At 44.9% G+C, this 19,725-nt stretch overlaps 1 protein-coding gene across 3 annotated transcripts in view; it reads right to left on the bottom strand.

Moving 5' to 3' along the window:
- The window catches only part of NUGGC (nuclear GTPase, germinal center associated), a 47,251-nt gene that overhangs the window by 4,500 nt on the left and 23,026 nt on the right, over positions 1-19,725 (bottom strand). For 2 of the 3 annotated variants that reach the window (XM_065908053.1, XM_065908050.1), the window contains exons 8-16: positions 18,246-18,421; positions 17,325-17,343; positions 16,990-17,079; positions 12,151-12,256; positions 11,643-11,776; positions 5,907-6,071; positions 4,115-4,272; positions 2,227-2,371; positions 632-740 (exon numbers count right to left, since the gene is read on the bottom strand). In XM_065908053.1, the coding sequence (XP_065764125.1) occupies positions 632-740; positions 2,227-2,371; positions 4,115-4,272; positions 5,907-6,071; positions 11,643-11,776; positions 12,151-12,256; positions 16,990-17,079; positions 17,325-17,343; positions 18,246-18,421 (1,102 nt within the window). The remainder of the gene's footprint in view (positions 1-631; positions 741-2,226; positions 2,372-4,114; positions 4,273-5,906; positions 6,072-11,642; positions 11,777-12,150; positions 12,257-16,989; positions 17,080-17,324; positions 17,344-18,245; positions 18,422-19,725) is intronic. The other variant, XM_065908051.1, reaches the window with a different exon arrangement.

The following is a 19,725-nucleotide window of genomic DNA, read 5'->3' as shown; positions in this document are numbered from 1 at the left end:
ATGGACAGAGGAGCCTGGCAGGCTGTAGTCCATAGCGTCACAAAGACTCAGACACAACTGAGCACCTACATAACCATACGCATTTGTGTGTGTGTATATATACATACATATATATAGTTATACATGTAGCACCATTTTCTACACCATGGAAATAGAATAGCATAATAAAAAACAATCAATATTTGATCATTTTCATGTAGAAAACCTACTGAGTGAATTAAGGAGAAGGTTACAAAATTCCAAACTCCTCCACCCACCCCAGAAAAAAATCAATGGGACCAACAAACCAAGAAAAAGCTGGCAAGTGAGTTTACAGGTACTTAAAGAAAATAAGAACGAGAATCCAATAAATGGCTTTTATAGTTTAATTAGCTGTGATGCAATGCAGAGAGGAGAAGCACGATGTCTAGATGAAGGGTGGATGGAAAGAACTGGAAACAGATAAAAGCGGTTCATGACTGACCTGTCCCCACCCCTTTGCAATTGTTGAGTTTTAATTTGTAGACCAAGAGTGTTATGGGGGCTTAGGACATAGAAGGACAAATGCTTTAAGGGGGGAACAGCAGACAAGGATGTTAAAGGAGCTGACAGACCCTGGAGGAGGCAGAAGCCTTGCCCTTGGGGCCCCCACCTTCATAACAGGGCTTCAGGTCGTTCTGAACAGAGGTGGTGAGAGATTCATAAATCTTCCTCTTCTTTCTGAGGATATGTCCCTCCAGGCCTCCCAGGATGGCACTTATCTGTGAATCCACATCAACAAAAGGCCATTTGTGACAGTCCCTTGACAGAAGCAAGCCAGGGGTTTCCACGGGCTGTACCATTTCCTCTGCCCTGGGTTACTGTTGGCTGATCCCATCTCCTCCACTTCCGGCTGTGAGCTCCTCCCTCACAGGCAGGAACCTTGTCTTTTTTTTTTTTTTTTTTTTTTGGCCATGCTTTATAGCATACGAGATCTTAGTTCCCCAACCAGGGATGGAACTCAGGTCACCTGCATTGGGAGCATGGAGTCTTAACCACTGGACCACCTGGGAAGTTCCAAAACTTTGTCTTAAGCATCTTTACATCCCAAAATTCCTCCCATAGTGCCTGGTGCCTCACACAACTCAGTAAGTATTTTCAGAGTTGAACTCAGGTGCATGCATGGTTATGGGATGGGGCATCTTTGGGAAGTTTAAGGGGGCACAGGTGATTCTCATGTAATTTGGGTTGGGCCTGTGCATAGTCATGTCTTCCAAAATTCTTACACTGAAATCTTACACCCCAATGTGATGGCTTAGATGGTAAAGAATCTTTGCCATGGAAGAGACCTGGGTTCAATCCCTGGGTTGGAAAGATCCCCTGGAGGAGGAAATGGCAACCCACTCCAGTATTCTTGCCTGGGGATTTAATCCCATGGACAGAGGAGCCTGGCGGTCTAGAGTCCGTGGATTGCAAAGAGTCATACACTAGTGAGCAATGAAGCACAAATGCAGTGTGATGGCCTTAGGAGGCAGGGCCTTTGGGAGGTGATTAGGACTCAAGGTGGAGCCCTCTCAGCTGGGATGATGCCCTTTATAGAAGAGACCCTAGAGGGCTTCTGTGCCCTTCTGCCATGTGAGCACACAGCAAAAAGACAGCCACCTGTAAACCAGGAAGTGGGCCCAAGCAGACACCAAACCTGCCTGCACCTTAATCCTGTACTTCCGGCCTCCAGAATACTGAGAAATGTCTGTTGTTTGTAAGCTTCCCAGTCTATGGTATTTTGTTATAGCAGCCCAAACAGACTAAGACAGCCCAGACTAAGAAAATGAGTCCCAGATAAGAGTCTTGAGGACTCAAAACTAAAAAGTAATCTGGAAAAAAATGATACTTCTTTAAACTTCACTGCCGTGGATGGTATTTCATGATATTGGCAAAAATGAAGTCAGTGAGACTGTTATAAGTGGATTCAAATGTTGATATAGCTAAGGACTCTTTGAAGATACTTCCTGGGAACTGAGTTTGTTTGACAATCTCAGCACTTATTATTGGCTGCTTCTCAGGGGAACAAAGCTTGCTACCTCCAGGATCACGTCTCTCTCCTCCATCCTGTTATGTTCTGTATCTCATAGCATCTGTTATTAGGTCTCCCCAGAGCCTAGACATTCCAAGGGAACAAGTAGGGAAAGACAGGCAACCTCCAAAATCCTGCTGGGAAGAAAACCACTACCCAACCTCATTGCCCTCTTTACTCTATAAGGATCTTACCTCCTGGATCAGGAAACTCTTTTTATAGCTGTCATATTTCCAGCCATTTCTTATCCCAATTTCAGTCATCTTCTCCTGCAGAGAGAGCTTAAAAGCATCTATGTGGGGGATCAGAGCTGAGCCATCAGTGGGTTTCCCAGACCTACTGAGGAAAGCAAAGTAAAATGTTAAGAGACAGCAGCAGTTATTGTGGGATTAAAACAAAGAATAAACTAGCTGGTATTCTTTTACTCATTTTTAAGAGAAGGGGGATGAGATCTAATAGATAAAATTTCTATAATGTTCCAAGCACTGTGCTGTGCTAGGCCCTTGATATAAAAACCTATGAAGTCAGTGCAATGACACGCATTTTACGGATGAGGAAATTGAAGTCTGGAAATGGTTGCTAAAATGTGTTCAAAGTCACATGGCTAGTGAGTAGCAGGGTCAGGCCTTAGACACTGATCCATTTGACCTCAAAACTCATAGTCTTTTGGCTACTCAAATGTTCCCACTTGAAAGGGTGGGATGAAATCCACCTTAAAAGATGGGCAAGGCTTGTTGTTGCTTAGTCACAGAGTCATGTCTGACTCTTAGTCACCCCACGGACTGAAACCCGCCAGGCCCCTCTGTCCATGGGATTCTCCAGGCAAGAATACTGGAGTGGGTTGCCATTTCCTCCTCCAGGGGGTCTTCCCGACCCAAGGATTGAGCCCAGTGTCTCCTGCATTGCAGAGATTCTGCAGATTCTTTACCGCTGAGCCAGCAGGGAAGCCTGTGTAATGTTTAGGGATGTGAAAAGAAGGAGGCAGCATCTCCCCAGGGACGACATAGTGAACTAAGTTTCAGGACATCCCAGGAGTATGAGGTGAGCGGGTGAGCAGAGGAGCGGGCAGAGGCTTGAAGTCCTAGATCTCTACCTGTGTGTCAAGTGACCCTGGGAAAGCTGTGTGATTCCTCTCAACGGCAGTGTGTTCACTTGCAAAAAGACCGGAGCCACTTCAGAGGGTTCTTGGGAGGCTATGATAACATGATGCATGCAAAGTGCTTAGCGCAGTTCCTGGCATGCCTCAGTAACTCTCTGCTGCCCTCAGAATGGTAAAAGCCAGATGGGGCAGGGAGGGATGGGAAAGGCCAATTGGAGGCAGGTGGAATGTCTTGAAGTCTATTCCAAGGAATTTGGAGTTTACCCTACAGACATGTAAACAGGGTGAGTGGGCATAGGTGGAATGGCATGATGAAAAACAAATTTAAAGGAAGGTGGGGGGGGGGCAGGGAGCATCAAGCAAAAAGTAGAATGGTTCAAGCTGGAGCAGGTGGCTGGCCAGGTGAAATGCCAGGAGTGAAGGCTGGAGACTGAAGACAGGTAAGGAATAGAAGACTCTGTTTCTGTGGATGGAGGTCAAGGAAGGAGGTCCAAAACCATTGGAGGTCAAGGAAGAAGGGAAGGAGCAGGCATTGTGAAGGCTCAAGCCCCAAACCCCACGCCATGTGTCAAAGAACAAGCAGAGTCATCCTGAGCCATTTTTCCTTTTCATGCTCAGGGAAATTTACGAAGGCTGTGTGTTTCCTTAAGTCCACACTCTCCAACCAAAATACCCTATCCTGGGCCCAGATCCATAAGAAAATGGATCCCCTGCTGCCTGTAGGAGATATTTGAAAAATAACAGGAATTATAACATTAGTCTCAAAGTAGCGTCTCCAGCTGCACTCTGGGTCACCATGGGAAGATTTTAAGTAAACCCAACCAGGAAGGCTTTTGTGTTTTGCCAAAGACTGAGTTTTCCTCCTCAAGTTGCAAGCTACTCTGGACCCTTCCAGATCCCAAGAACAAATTCTTGAAGATCAGACTCTGGGCCAGGCGTTCTTAGGATGTTTGTTCACAGAGGAGCCAAATGGATTCCTTTACCTAAAAATGCACCCAAAAACAGGATCAATCTGTTCGTAGATGGGCTGTGTGAGGGCTTCATTAAGATCAATTCTCGCAAGAGTCCTGGAGGCATAAATGCCGTTTTTCAGGCAAACCGCTTTCAGAGTCTGGTGAAAGCCCTGGTTTCCTCTGCTCCTCTGGATAAACAATAAGATAACAGAGTCAGTAGGTACCTAGAATTCATGGAATCAGACCTACACTGCCTCGTGTGTGTGTGTATGTGCATGTGTGTGCTCAGTCAGAGATGTCTGACTCTTTGTGACCCTGTGGACTGTAGCCCTCCAGGCTCCTCTGTCCATGGGGATTTCCCAGGCAAGAATACTGGAGTGGGTTGCCATTTCCTCCTCCAGGGGATCTTCCCGACCCAGGGATTGAACCCGGGTCTCCTGCATTGCAGGTGAATTCTTTTACCATCGAGCCATCAGGGAAGCACTTGTGATCATTAATCACTGATCTATGTTTTAGGGGAATATGTTTTAAGTTAATGGCCGTGGAGCATGGTACAACTGACAGCATGCTGTATCTATCCACATCTATCTATCATGTCTATCTAGCTATCTGTATTTTAATATTCTGCCATTTCACTTAATATTATAACATGAGCATTTCCTGAATTCACTGCAAATACTTCCAAAAAATATTTTAACAACCACATAATATCATATGGATGCATCATAATTCACTTTATCATTCTCTTATCACTAGACATTTAGGTTATTTTACTATATCGTATAACGTTATGATGTTAGTATATATATGTTTGCCCAAATGTCTGATCACAAAGGCAAGCTGCTTATCCAATAGGAACTCCTCAGGTGTGTCTGTAGTCACAGAGAAAGAAGCCATTGAAGGGCTAAGGAGAGAGGGGATGGTTCCTAGGATGGAACCTAAAGATGCCTAATGACGGCCTAAAGATGCCTAATGCTACTCCTTCTCCCCAAGCACATCGTCTCGGAGGACTGGTCCCCACCTCCTGCCTTCAGTTGCTCAGCACCCACTTACTCATTCAGTTTTTTGATCTGGGGTCTTCTACCATCCTTTGGAAACAGTTCTCCCTAGGGTCACTTAGTTACCTATTGCTATGAAACAAATTACCCCAAACTTCATGACTTAAACAACAATACACATTTCTTATCTCCCATCCCTTGTTGTTCAGTTGCTAAGTCATGTCTGACTCTGCAACCCCATGGACTGCAGCACACCAGGCTCCTCTATCCTCCACTATCTCCTGGAGTTCACTCAAATTCATGTCCATTGAGTTGATGATGCTATCTAACCATCTCATCCTCTTTGCCATCCCTTAGAAACCCCACATAACTAATTAAAAGATAAAGCAACAATTTGTACACCAAGTGAGAGATTACAGGATGCTTTCTTATTGTGTATCTAATTGATACTTACATCAACCCTGTGAAATAGACTAGACAAGTACTTATCATACTATTTTATAGAAGAAAAATGCAACAGGCTTAAGTGGGTTTAGGGCCTCGCCCAGGTCTACAGAGGGTGTTTGGTGGGGCTGACATTCAAAACAAGACCCTCAGATCCTATATTCCAACTCTTTCTCCCTAACCATGTACCTTTCCCTGGGTCCTTGCAATGCATAGTCGAACAGTTGCTCAATATGCTTTCCTGTGTGCAATTTTCACTCTCCCCCAATCTCTTCTAGCTCTGTATTTCTCTTGAAAGCAACGGGATAGTAGAAAAGTAGGCAAGGGATCAGACAGACCTCCCCAGATATCATGGTTTTTCCCTTTAGAGGGTCACTCACCACCAGGCACGCCCCAAGGATGCGTCGGTAGGAACTCCTGGCGTTCCAGATTCCTTCTTGCAGGGGCCGCGCTATGTGGGCAAAGCACTGGTCAATGGCCTTCTCCAGCAACTGTATCTTCTCTTCCACAAATCTCCGCAGGCCACTCATGTGCAAGTGTTCATTCTAGGGACAAGGACCATCCGGAGCGTGAGGCTTTGCCCTCGCTACAGGCATCGGCTTTTGCGGGTCTGCTTCCTCTAAGCCTGTCCAGATTGAGCCTGAGCTCATCACCCACCGTGGGCTTCTCCCTCTCACCCAGGAGAGCATCCTCCAGTCCACCGGTCTCCTTAAGCTTTGCGGGATTGCATGCGTGTGTGCTTCGTCTCTAAGTTGTGTCTGACTCTTTGCAACCCCGTGGACTGTCTCCTGCCAGGCTCTTCTGTCCAGGGGATTTCCAAGGCAAGAACACTGGAGTGAGTTGCCATTTCCTTCTCTAGGAGCTCTTCCTAACCCAGTGGTCGAACCTGAATCTCCTACACTGGCAGCAGATTCTTTACCATCTGAGCCACTGGGGAAGCCACTTGTGGAACTGGAGAATAGAACAAATATATGCCTCCTACAATTTATTTTAGTGGTATAATCCATTAGGCTATTGGCAAGAGTAAATATTTTTATAAAACCCAGCTGTTATTAAAAGAGATTTTTCCCAATGACATCTGATTTGACAAATATTTAATGAACTTGGTGCAATTTGGGAGGATAGGACTTCTCAAATTTGTGTGAGGAAATTGTGCATAGAGCTCACTGGGCAAGTTGGTTCAAACCCGAGTACCTGGGATTCTATGCTTCTAGCAAGTCCCGGGTTAACAGTGACCGTTTGGAATAAATAACAGAGCTAAAGGACCACCAAAGTAAAGACTTGGTTCCTGCTTCAAAGGAGAATAGTCTAGTCAGGGAAGAAATGTCAATTCAAATATACAAGGGAGTGACCACCAGAGGCTGTCTGGACCTTTAGGTTCCAAACTGGGAACTTTGTAGCGCCTGTCCCTGTATGAGAGCCCTGGAGACCAGGCTGTGTCCACCTGCAGTGGAAAGAAGCCACACTCCTTAGCTCAGCACTTAAGGCCCTTCTTGCCCAGAACTCAGCCAATTTCTCCAGCATCACCAGCTGTTTGCCCAGAAGGTCCTCCCATGTAGCTGCCCATGAACTTGCTGCCGTTCCCCAAACGCGCCATCCTTTTGGGTGTGCACAGGCTCTCCCCACGTGCTCGTCCTCCCGGAAAAAGCTCCAGAGTCACTTCTCGTGTCATGCTGTCCCTGACCGCCCCAGCAGAGTTGGGGTAAGCAGAGTCTGGCTGCTCTTTCCTGGACTCCTGTTGCCCTTGGCACATCCCTGCTTCGCTGTATCTCCCTCAGGCCGTGTGTCTCCCTGTTCTGGGCCAGGACCTTGCTGAAGAGACAGACTGTTGTTCATGCTTGTTTATTCCAAGCATGGCACAGAGAGTGCAGCCCATAAACGTTTGTGGGGTGAGTGAGCGGCATGGAGACATGGCTGGATAACATAGGACTTTAAATTCTATTCCAAATTGGATGAGAGAAATAGCTCTTGCATTAAGGTGTGACCTTCCATAGATGACTTATCATCCCTGAATCCTTAAGGGCATTGTCTGTGAAGTAAGTTGAATGGAGCTGAATGATCCTGAAAATGAGCCTCAAACTCCTACATTCTGAGTCTCAGAATAGATGAGTTTCAGAAGTTAATGGAAACTATCCCACTTCGGGCATGCCCTGGGAAGTTTCAGAGTTTTAACTAGTTAGAATTCTATACTGTAGCTGATCAGGCTCCTCTGTCCATGGAATTCTCCAGGCAAGAATATTGGAGTGGGTTGCTATTTCCTTCTCCAGGGGATCTTCCTGACCTAGAGATCGAACTCCGGTCTCCTGCATTAGAGACAGATTCTTTACCACCTGAGCTACCAGGGAAGCCCCGGAATTCTATAAGCAGGACTTTTTTCTCAGAGTGCTCGCTGGGTTCTTTGAAATTTGTGGTGTCACTGGTGACCAAAATGAAAGAAAGGAGTCATGAAAAGGAACGCCACAGGCAAGATTCTCACAATGGCTCACTCTCAACGAATCCTTATTGAAGAAGGAAATGAATGACAAGAAGCAGAATGACTGGGAAAGAAAGAGCTGGGAATAAAGAAAGGTGAAAAGGCTGGCATCTACTATGAATAAATGCAGGACTCATTCAGCATTGAGATTGTCATAATCAACTTCCCATTGATTTATAAAAATAAAGGTGAGATCCCTGTTCATTTAAAACCACTAACTGGACTCCTCTGGGGGTCCAGTGATTGAGAATCCACCTGTCAATGCAGAGGACATGGGTTTAATCCCTGGTCTGAGAAGATTCCACAGGCCACAGAGCAACTAAGCCCATGCACCACAACTACTATAGCCCGTGCTCTGGCGTCTGGGAACCACCAGAAGAGAAGCCACCTCAATGAAAAGCCTTCACACCACATCTGAGAGAGTACCCCTCGCTTGCCACAACTAGACAAAAGCCAGGGCACAGCTATGAAGACCCAGCATGACCAAAAGTGAAATTAATTAATTTTTAAAAATAAATAAATAAAAAATAAAATCCTTATCCTCTAATTTTTGAGTTTGAGTCACAATCTTAAAAAAAAGGTCCATCACATACAATTTTAGGGTTTTTTTCCCCCCCAGAATACAAAAGAACTGACAAAGTTCTTGCTTTCCAACTTTCTATCAAAGAAGTAAGGCTGAGACCGATATGTGAGGCCAAAGAATTTTGAGGAAGGCTGCTGGCAACCCCCTCTAAAAGGCTATGATAGAATTCCAGCCAGCCCCCTCCTCCGCGTCTTCTGTCGCCTAGAGTCTGGATACAAGGAGAGAACTGAGGCTGCACTTCCATATCACACTCCAGCTTGGACTGCAGAAGGCTTTGTCCCGGTGTTTATCAAACAAACCAACCACACACAGCACTGCATCTGATTCATTTTCCATCAGCACTTCCAAAAACAATCTTTGGCTGGGCAGCAAGGCAACTTTCACCCCGAAGAATTTTTTTGGGAAGTTGGAATGTCAAAATCTTCAATAGTATTTCAGAGGACAAAAGTCAAAGTAGAAAAATCTCAAATTCCAGAAAGGTTTTGTTGTTTGTTGTTTTTTGTTTTGTTTTGGTTTTGGTTTTCACAGAACTAAAACAAAACACAGTAAGAAATATGAGGGAAAAGATGGTGAATCTTGCTCTATTTGGCAATTTTTATGTAGAATTTCTAAAATGGAAAAGACCCTAATGCTGGGAAAGATGGAGGGCAGGAGGAGAAGGGGACAACAGAGGACGAGATAGTTGGATGGCATCAATGACTCAATGGACATGAGTTTGAGCAAGCTCCAGGAGATAGGGACAGGGAAGCCTGGTGTGGAGTCTCAGAGAGTCGGAACAACTGAGCAACTAAATGACAACAAAAAAGACAGCTGACCAACACCGCATGGGCTATTAAACGCTGACACTGCGGGTCTTCCCTGGTGGTCCAGTGGCTCCCTGGACTGAGCTCCCAAAGCAGGGGGCCCGGGTTCAATCCCTGGTTGGAGAGCTAGATTCCACATGCCGTAACTAAGAGCCAGCGCAGCCAAATAAGTAAAATATTGTTTAAGAGTCAACATTGCTCACTTTTCACAGTGAAGTCACATCCCGCCCAGCCGCCTCAGCTAGTCCCTCCACTGGGCCCCCCCAGGTTCACTGTCCCACATTATCGGGACCAACGCAATCATACATTTCTCTACCCCTTCCCTTTTCTACGTAATAACAGGTCAGACAGCTTGGCTGAGCAAATATGATAGATGACAGCAAGTGTGGAAATAAAGAAACACCAACCAAATGAGCACATCCAAAGGCTGTCAATTCAGAGCTTGCTGTAGTAAGGGGGTCAGTGGGCATCACCTGCATTTGGCAGATACTCAAAGGCCAGGGGCTTCCTTGGTGGCTCGGCAGTGAAACATCTGCCTGCAATGTGGGCAGATTCGATCCCTGGTTCAGGAAGATCCCCTGGAGAAGGGAATGGCTACCCACTCCATTCCAGTATTCTTGCCTGGAAATTTCCATAGACAAAGGAGCCTGGCAGGCTACAGTCCATGGGGTCGCAAAGACTCAGACGCCCTGAGCGCGCGCGCGCACACACACACAGGCAGGCAGAGGGGTGGGAAGGCTTTTGGCACCGTGATCAGAGACCCCTGGTGTGGGGCAGCCGTGAGTGGGGGCCTTGAAGCAGGGATCCTATGTGATCCATGAGGATGAGTGAAAAAATGGTGAATCTTGCTCTGTTTGGCACTTTTATGTAGAATTTCTGAAATGATGAATATATTCATCTTTCCTTGATTGGTCCTTGTTGGAAGCAGGGATAAAGATTAGGGAAGCCCATGAGCTAACAGGGTTGTCTCTGATGAGAGTTTAATGGCTAGCCAGTTATAGCAAAAATGTGAGTATCAACAGAACAGTGCAGTCTGCTGGGACACTGTCGTTTGCAGAATTAAAGGCAACGCCATCATTGCTAAAGGGTTTAATTTGGATGGGAGCTGTCACTTTCCAGCCATACCACTAGTCATCTGAATCAGATGGGTTGTTTTTGTGTGTTTCGGGTTGTTAAAAATTCTTTTTCTGTTTTGTAAGCAACCACTGCTCATATTTTAAAATATCTAAGCATCATGGTAATCTCTTTGCAATAAAATATGGATGAAGGGTAAAAAAATTTTTAAAAAGGTTAGGGAAGCCCTTGAGCCTGGTGGGCTACAGTCCATGGGGTCGCAAAGAGTCAGATACGACTGGGTGACTAAGCACAGCACTCAGGGAAACCCTTAGTCGTTAACCAAGGTCTGGCCGTTTGGGGCTGATTGTTACAGAAGTCATTGCTTTGCTTCTTAGATTGTTATCAGAGATAGCAGTCTAACTTCCTACATGCCTAAGATAGAGCAGGCTGACTTCGTGAGCTGTCTGTTGTAGATCAGGGGTTGGCTTCCTAGGCTGGTTGTTGCAGACTGTGGGTCAAAGTTCTGTTTTTACATATGCTTGTCTGTTTGTATATTCAATCCCTCACAAGGAAGCAATGCTTTTGGTGATTTATTCTGGCCGCAAATTTTTCTTCCAAGCTTATCATTTAGCAGCATATCCTTTTTACGTGCTTGTGAGCTAAGTTGCTTAGTCATGTCTGACTCTTTGTAACCCCATGGACTATAGCCCACCAGGCTCCTTTGCCCATGGGATTCTCCAGGCAAGAATACTGGAGTGGATTGCCATTTCTTTCTCCAGGAGATCTTCCCGACTCAGGGATCAAACCTACATTGGCAGGCGGATTCTTTACCATTGAACCACCAGGGAAGCTCAGCTTATTCCAGCAGAAGATGACACATCTCTCCTACCATTAAACACACTCTACTTGATTCAAGTCTCAGGAGAGGCTAAAGTGACTATTTCTAAGTTTCCCTCTCAGCCTATCTGTCACAGGTGAAAAAAGAAAAGAAGAAGATAAAACATTCTTTTCTTTCCTTACTCAAAGGTTACAATGTTAACCCTCAGATTTTCTTTATTCTCTTTAGATTCTCTGAGTTTAGGGTGTTCCTCTGGTCAGAAAAGTCATTCCAAGTTAATTTTCTAACTTGGTAAGAGGGAGGGAGGGTTCTGCCCAGGCTGGGAGGCGAAGAACACACAGCCCAGGGATCTCCCCAGAATACCTGCAGGTGGTCCGTGCAGCTGAAACTGTCTGTGAGGAGCAACAGGCCAAAAGCTTCAGTGACGTACTTGGTCACCATCCTCTTCTTCTTATCCAAGAGACTTCTCCTGATATATTCTCTTAACTTGGGGATTTCTGGAATTCACAGGCAACACAGACAGTTTGAAAAGGTCAGAGCTCATAGGAAACAGAATTCATGAAAATTAACAGATCAGGACGGCAGTCTGAATCAACTTCAGCTGAGGTCCTATGTGGGTGGGATGCTCATGAAGCCAACCTTTCTGTTTTCCCCAGGCCAGGATCAGCAACTACAAATGGGAGGTCAGCAGTGAAGCATCGGGAACCACGACAGTGCAGAGACGCACACACATTTGCTCACAGGTATGGAAACTGTGGCAACCTACAAGTGTGGCACAGAAGGCTCTAGGATGGGAAACTCAGAGTGCCAGGCTTGTTCTTAAGAACTTCAGTGAGTGGGATAAAAATACATTTATTTAAGTGTCAGTTACCAGTTTCCTCCTCGGTGAGGAGCGCCCGCTGCCAGTACTCCTGGGCGCTGACCGTGTACACCAGCTCAGAGGCTTCCAGAACCCTGGAGTCAGCTGGCAGTTTTCTCTGAAGTAAGAGAGGCACACAGGGAACAGAATGACTCAGCCACCACAAAGGCAGCCAGGCCCCCGCTTCACCAGAGCCTGCAGCAGGCTTTAGCTCATCCACGTTCTGTTCTGCAGGAGCCCCGTAAGGAATGAGCAACATTCTCAAGGTCAGATGTTCCCATCTGTCCCCCTCGCAAGGGCAGAGGTCGTGAGGACATTGTTGCAGAGATTCTCTGCGGACTTAAAAAATAGCAAGTCTATTTTTGTATATGGAAATGTACACAGAAAATAGTTCAGAAGTGTATTTAACCTTAAAAAAAAAAGTAGAGTTACCATGGGATCCAGCAATCCCACTCCTGGGCTTGTATCTGGAGAAAACTCTAATTCCAAAAGATACATGCACCCCAATGTTCATAGAAGTACTAAGAATGGATGAAGAAGATGTGCTGTATATATATATATGTGTGTGTGTGTGTATGTATATATATATACACACACACAACAGAATATTACTCAGCCATTCATCTGTTGATGGCCACTTAGATTGTTTCCATGTCTTGGCAACTATAAATAATGCTGCAGTGGACACTGGGGTGCATGCATCTTTTTTAATTAGTTGTAACCCCATTTTTTAAAGAAAATCTAGTTTTGTCACTTAAATCATTTTGCAGTGATAACACCCTGTCTACTTCTTTTACTTGTATGAATATTTTGACATGTCTTCCTTGTACCCTAACCTTTATTTTTAATATTGTTCTCTACTCTTGAGCTTTCCTGGTGGCTCAGCTGGTAAAGAATCCGCCTGCACTGCAGGAGACCTGGGTTTGATCCCTGGGTTGGGAAGATCCCCTGGAGAAGGGAACGGCTACCCACTCCAGTATTCTGGCCTGGAGAATTCCATGAATCCATGGACTGTGTAGTCCATGGGGTAGCAAAGAGTCAGACATGACTGAGTGATTTTCACTCACTCATTCGCTAAAAGAAACCCAAGTTTCTTTTATAGTAATAGGTCCATGTTTTGGGGCAGAGGAAAAAAAACATTGGTCTGAATATAAACTTGCTGCCAGGGAGCAAAGATAGTTTTATAACATCTTGTTTTCAGTTGCTAAGTAGCATCTGACTCTCTGAGACCCCATGGACTGCAGCATGCCAGGCTTCCCTGTCCTTCACTACCTCCCGGAGTTTGCTCAAACTCACGTCCATTCAGTCAGTGATGCCATTTAACCATCTCATCCTCTGTTGCCCCCTACTCTGCCCAGCAGATCTTGCCCAGCATCGGGGTCTCATTTGAAATGAGTTGGCTCTTTGCATCAGGTAGCCAAAGTATTGAAGCTGAAGCTTCAGCATCAGTCCTTCCAATGAATATTCAGGACTGATTTCCTTTTGGATTGACTGGTTTGATCTCCTTGCTGTCCAAGGAACTCTCAAAAGTCTTCTCCAACGCCACAGTTCAGAAGCATCAGTTCTTCCGCACTCAACTTTTTTTATAGTCCAACACTCATATCCATACATGACTACTTTAAAAACCATAGCCTTGTCTAGCTGGACCTTTGTCAGCAAAGTAATGTCTCTGCTTTTTAATATGCTGTCTAGGTTTGCCATAGCTTTTATTCCAAGGAGCAAGCGTCTTTTAATTTCATGGCTACAGTCACCATCTTCAGTGATTTTGGAGCCCCAGAAAATAAAGTCTGTCACTGTTTCCATTGTTTCCCCATTAATTTGCCATGAAGTGATGGAACTGCATGCCATGATCTTAGTTTTTGGAATGCTGGGTTTTAAGCCAGTTTTTATTCACTCTCTTCTTTCACCTTCATCAAAAGGTTCTCTAGTTCCTCCTTGCTTTCTGCCATTAGGGTGGTGTCATCTGCATATCTGAGGTTATTGATATGAGGATATTGATTTTTAATGTCTGTGTGATGTTGAAAGGATTCAGCTTAAATTAAGGGCTCCCATTGGCCAACATGTGAACTTGAAAGTCAAACAGAACACAAGAATTCTGAGAAAAGCAATGAGTTCATATGATCTTTAAACTGAGTAAAACAATAAGGTATTGTGAAATAATATCTGTATCTCTGTCTATCAGTTTCTGCCGTGAATTCCTGACACAGGGCTCCTGAGACCCTTATACAAAGAGGTGTTGGGAGACTCTTTCATTCTAAAATTTAGTCTTTGACCCCAGTTCCCAGCACAGAACTCCCAAATCCCTTGGGATTTCTAAGCACACCCCCTTTCTCCAGAGAGGAGAGAGGAGCTGAAAATGTAGTTCATAATTGATCATGTCTACATGATGAAGCTCCATAAATTCCCATTAATATAGGGTTCAGAGAACTTCCAGGTTGGTGAAGACATCCACATACTTGGAGAGCAATGCACCCCAATTTCATGGGGCAGAAGCTCCAGCCCTGGGAAGCCTCCCAGAGCTTGCCCTATGCATAACTTGATCTGGCTGTTTATTTATGTCAAATTCTTTATTATATAGTTAACTGGTAAATGTAAGTAATTGATCCACTGAGTTCTGTGAGCTATTCTTGCAAGTAACTGAATCCAAGGGAGAGGAAGTCATAGGAACCAATCTGTAATGAAGTCAGAAGTCGTGTGTAACCTGGGGACCTACTTCTTGTGATTTGTATCTGAAGCGGGGGCAGTCTCGTGGGACTGAACCCTTAACCTGTGGGGTCTGATGCTATCTCCAGGTTGTTGTTGCTGTTTAGTCACTTCTAACTCTTTTGCAACTCCATGGACTTTAGCCCGCCAGGTTCCTCTGTCCATGGGATCTCCCAGGCAAGAGTACTGGAGTGGGTTGCCCTTTCCTCTTCTGGGAGATTTTCCTGACCCAGGGATCAAACCCACGTCTCCTACATCGGCAGGCGGATTCTATCCCGCTGAGCCACCTGGGAAGCCCCATCTCCACGTAGACCATGTCAAACTGAGTTAAACTATAAGGCACCCAGCTGAGATCAGGGAGAATTGTTCAGTGTGGGGAAAACGCCACACATCTGGGGTCAGAACTGTGAGCATGGTAATCGTGTGCAAGTAAAAAAGAGACACACAGGAACAGTAGGGCAGGTTTTCTTTACAGGCTTGCTAAAGCAAAGGCAAAATACTGTATGATAATCAGCTCAAAAGACACGCCTGAACATCAAAGCCCGGCTCCACATGTTCTTCATACTACTGAGAAAAGCACCTTTCTAAAATATTTCCAAATTGAGATCAATAAGTGTAGTCCCAGGAGTCTGTCATTTTCCATGAATATTTCTTCTTAATTTTCATTTTTATAATTAAAAAAATAAGCATAGACATTTCTATGAATGGCTATATAATCAAATTCTGCCTCATTTTTTCCAAGGCTAAATTAAATATGCTCCAAATGAAGGCCTGCAGGACAAGTAAAGGTTTCACAACAATTCAAACTGAAAAAAGGGTGGCTGGAGAATGAAGGTGTTATGCAGCCATCAGAGGGGCAGGCATGCAGACCTAAAAGAACCTGTGCCATTAAGAGTCAGAACCACAGGCATCCTGCAAGCTGACATTTTTACACAGACCCTATCTCATATATACCAATCTGCCACATTTATTAGCAGTAAATATAATCATGAATTGTAAACTGAGGTATTGGCTTGGCCAAATAGTTCGTTCAGGTTTTTGCCAACCCAATATTTTATGTTTCTACTTCCAGAAACAATATAATTATGTCCTCCACAATTAATGAGAACAAGAACAGCTCTTCTGAGTTTACTGCCTCATTGAAATCAGCATTCAAAAATTGCTTGGTAGAAGACCTTGGCTTATGTATGAGGTCTGATTATTCTGAATTAGAAACAAAAGCTTTGCAATTTTCAGTTCCATATAGTACACCAGACACTTTCTGCATCAACGTAATTGAAGTCAAAATACAGAAAGCAGTTAACTATAGAACTGGCCACAAGGCCTTCTGCTTTTACTATTAAACCCAGCCCTGAAGATTTAATTTCAGCAAAACCATCTCACCCATTACCTGACATTCAGGTTCTTTTCTTTATATTTTACCTTCAAGTTGGTGTCAGGTTTACACTTGCAAAAGACTATCACAGGAAGGAGGTTATGTTTGTAACTATTTTAGAACAGGATAATAAAAATAACTTGAGGAACACCAAGATTCTCACAGACCACTTACTCAAACTTGAAAAACAGAGCTCAGACCTTATATCCCAACACAGCGTATGCCCTTTGTTTAGCTGTTGAGAACTATTTGCCTGTAGTTCACCCAGCATAGCAGATTTTTTTCAATCACGTTCTTCTTTCTGTCTCGAATGCCCTTCTTCCTATTACTTCTCCTCACCCAAGACTACTGGTTCTTTAAAATTCAGCTCAAGAGGCTGAGGAGTTTTCCCTGAACTTCTCATCACCACCTACCCCAACTGCCAGCATGACTGAGCATCCTTCCTCTGAGTTCCCACAGCCCCTCTGCATCTCTCTAGCCAAGCACGCTTCAACCTGCATGGTAATCCCTGATTTTATCCGCTCATGGTTCTCAGTAAACCATACACTCATTCAATTCCTCCAACAATCACAGGCAGTAGAGATTATTATTTCCCAGCTTTACAGATGAGAAAATGGAGGCTCAGACAGGTACAGTAATTTGCCTAAGGTTACAAAGTAATTAATAATAAGACTCATCATCTGCTTTAAAGCTTTTGCCCAAACAGGCACTTGTGTCTCAAAATCTGAGTGGTTGAAAAGCAGAGAAATGCATAACAGAATCTGTTCACTCACCTTTAGTTTATCCTTGAGAATTTTATTCCTCTGTAGCTTTATCATTTCATTTCTTTCTAAAACAGCTTCTCGCTGACTCTGAATAGCTTGCTGGATTATAAGAAGAAATAACAGCATGGCAAAGAATGCAGGGTTATAAAGAGTAATATAAGATGAACATTTAGGGGGCTGCTCTTCATTTAACCCAGACAAGAGTGCAGGTGTTCGAATCATATAATACTAGTCATAAAAAGTATAATTTAAAAATAACTAGTCCAAACTCAAGATGCATTTTTTGGTCTATCAGTTTTATCTCAGTTGAGCTTTAAAAAAGAAAACAACTAGTCCATACTTACATTTCCCACTTTTCTTTCCCTGAAATGAAAAATGGAATAATTACTTATCTCATGATGTACCACGGCAGTCTTGACTTCCCCTGAAAGCACCGTATAAGGCATGCCTTTGTTCCTCTCCCTAAGCTCTTTCTTCAGCCTAAAGGCTCTGACCCACCTCCAGGGTCCATTTGATAATGGTGTCTTAATTTCTTGTTATTTCATTGTTGGTGGAATTTTCTGTGCCCTCACCCCCATCCCAGTCAAGATGCAGACCTCTGTTGATGGACATTTTAGAGAATATCATACAGAGTGTGAAGCAAGTCAGAAAGAGAAAAACAAATAGAAAAATGGTACTGATGAACCTATTTGCAAAGCAGAAATAGACATAAAGAACAAACGTCTGGACTTTAGGCAGGGAATGGGGAAGTGGGATGAATAGGGAGATTGTGATTCACATATATATATACACTATGTATAAAATACATAGCTCATGAGAACCTACTATGTAGCACAGGAAACTCTAGTCAATGCTGTGGTGGTCTAAATAAATCTGAAACAGAATCTAACAATTCAAAGCTGTACCACCCAGACAGTGTTACAGAAGTGTCTCCTTGCTGTGGGGCATCTACACTTCCCATATCCGTGGGGGCAGGCAGGTCCATCACACTGTGAAACACCAGGAGCTGCTGTTTGCATCTCAGACTCCTGAGTGGTAACCCTGGAGCTATGCAGAATTCAGCCTCTTGGGCGTTAAGCAGCTGCTCTGGAAGATTCTAAAGATAACCTACCCTGGCCCAGAAGTCACCCGGGCATCTCTTTCATCACCAATGGTCACTTGCCTGAGTCCACAATGCCCATGAGTCAAAGCTCTGTCCTTCCGGTAGTGATGGGACCTGGGACCCACAGAGGGAAGCCCGCATCCCGGCATGCCCAGAGCGGTACCTTAGATATTCCGGCAGGTGGAGCTTGTCGGTCTTGGTGACCACCAGCGCCAGGTCCCTGCAAAACCCTCTTTGGCAGGCTTTCATGCTCTCGTTCAGAAGGTCCTCGTGGGCTCTCCCTCCAGAAATCCTCTCAATGTCACTGATGACCCAGATCACGGAGCACTTGTCGATGGTCTATGAAACAGGACCACAGCATGCTTAAGAGCATAAGTGGGCCTCGGTTGTAGCGTGTTAGTCGCCCAGATGTCCAACTCTTTGTGACCCCAAGGACTGTAGCCTGCCAGGCTTCCCTGTCCATGGGAATCTCCAGAAAAGAATACTGGACATGTTTCCTTAATGTGACATCTCTGTCCTCCGTGCTCTGCCCCAGCTCTCACCAGCCCCCGCCAGTACACTCTCTCTGCAGCAGCCACATGAGCTTCTTGCAAATTCCTGCATCTATCTTGGGGTCCTTGCCCTTGCCACAACCTCTGCTTGACCTCCGTTTGCCCTCTGAGATCACCAAGGGCCCCCTGAGGCTAGGCTGGTCACCCCATCTCTGCATCCCGTAGCACCTGTACTTACCTGCCCTGGTACTTCTCAGGCAGAGCCACTGGCAGCTACTAGACTGTACAGGGTTGGCACTCTGCACCCCTCCCCCGCTCCCCACCCAGACTGCGAGGTGCCGGATGGGAAGGGGCCACGCCATTCAGCTTGGAATCCGCATCACCTCAAACGCAGTACCTTGCCCGTACTAGAAGCTTCACAGATGTTTGTGGCATTAGTCACTGATAGAATTCAAGAAATCAGACCTTCAGTCCCAGATCCCTCACTAGCTTGATTTACTAAGCTGTCCTCTAGGGAAAGGTCTTGTTTTTCCAGAACTAGTCCTGGTCGTGCATTTATCCCAAAGCTGTCACTGCAGAGCATTATTTTGAAGTCTGGCTTGGCCTGCACATGCAGCATAGTACCACAAGGTGGCAGCGGGAGCCAGAAACCCATATGCTTGAACATATAATTGTAACAATGATTTGATAGCATACGTATTGCTTTATCAAATATACAACTTTTATGTGACAAGCAATTGTGATATTTCTCTGACTGTATTGTTTTACCCATCTTATCTCTCCATATACGTGGAAAACTGGTCCAGCTCCAGGATTAAATTTGTTTTATGGTTCCTCAGAATAACACTCTGCACATAAAGGTGTGACAAGATTGTGAGTTGCTAACTAAATCATTATTTGCTCTATGCCACTGGTTCTTAACTAGTGGACCTTCGACAATGCCTGGAGACATTTCTAACTGTTCAGACTTGAGGGGACAGTAGTGGGCAGAGGCCACAGATGCTGCTAAACATCCCATAATGCCTACGTTGGGCCCCTACAGCAAAGAATTCCTCTGCCCTGTCCACCCCCAAGTCAGAAGAGCTGGGGCTCAGAAACCATGGTCTAGAGCAGGGGGTTTCACACTTGTTTTTAGCAGTAGATCCCTTTTCC

The sequence above is a fragment of the Muntiacus reevesi genome, chromosome 17, assembly GCF_963930625.1.
Source record: "Muntiacus reevesi chromosome 17, mMunRee1.1, whole genome shotgun sequence".
In the NCBI taxonomy this organism is placed as follows: Eukaryota; Metazoa; Chordata; class Mammalia; order Artiodactyla; family Cervidae; genus Muntiacus; species Muntiacus reevesi.
Note: the sequence above shows the minus strand (reverse complement) of the source record. Positions and strands in the feature narration are given on the sequence as shown.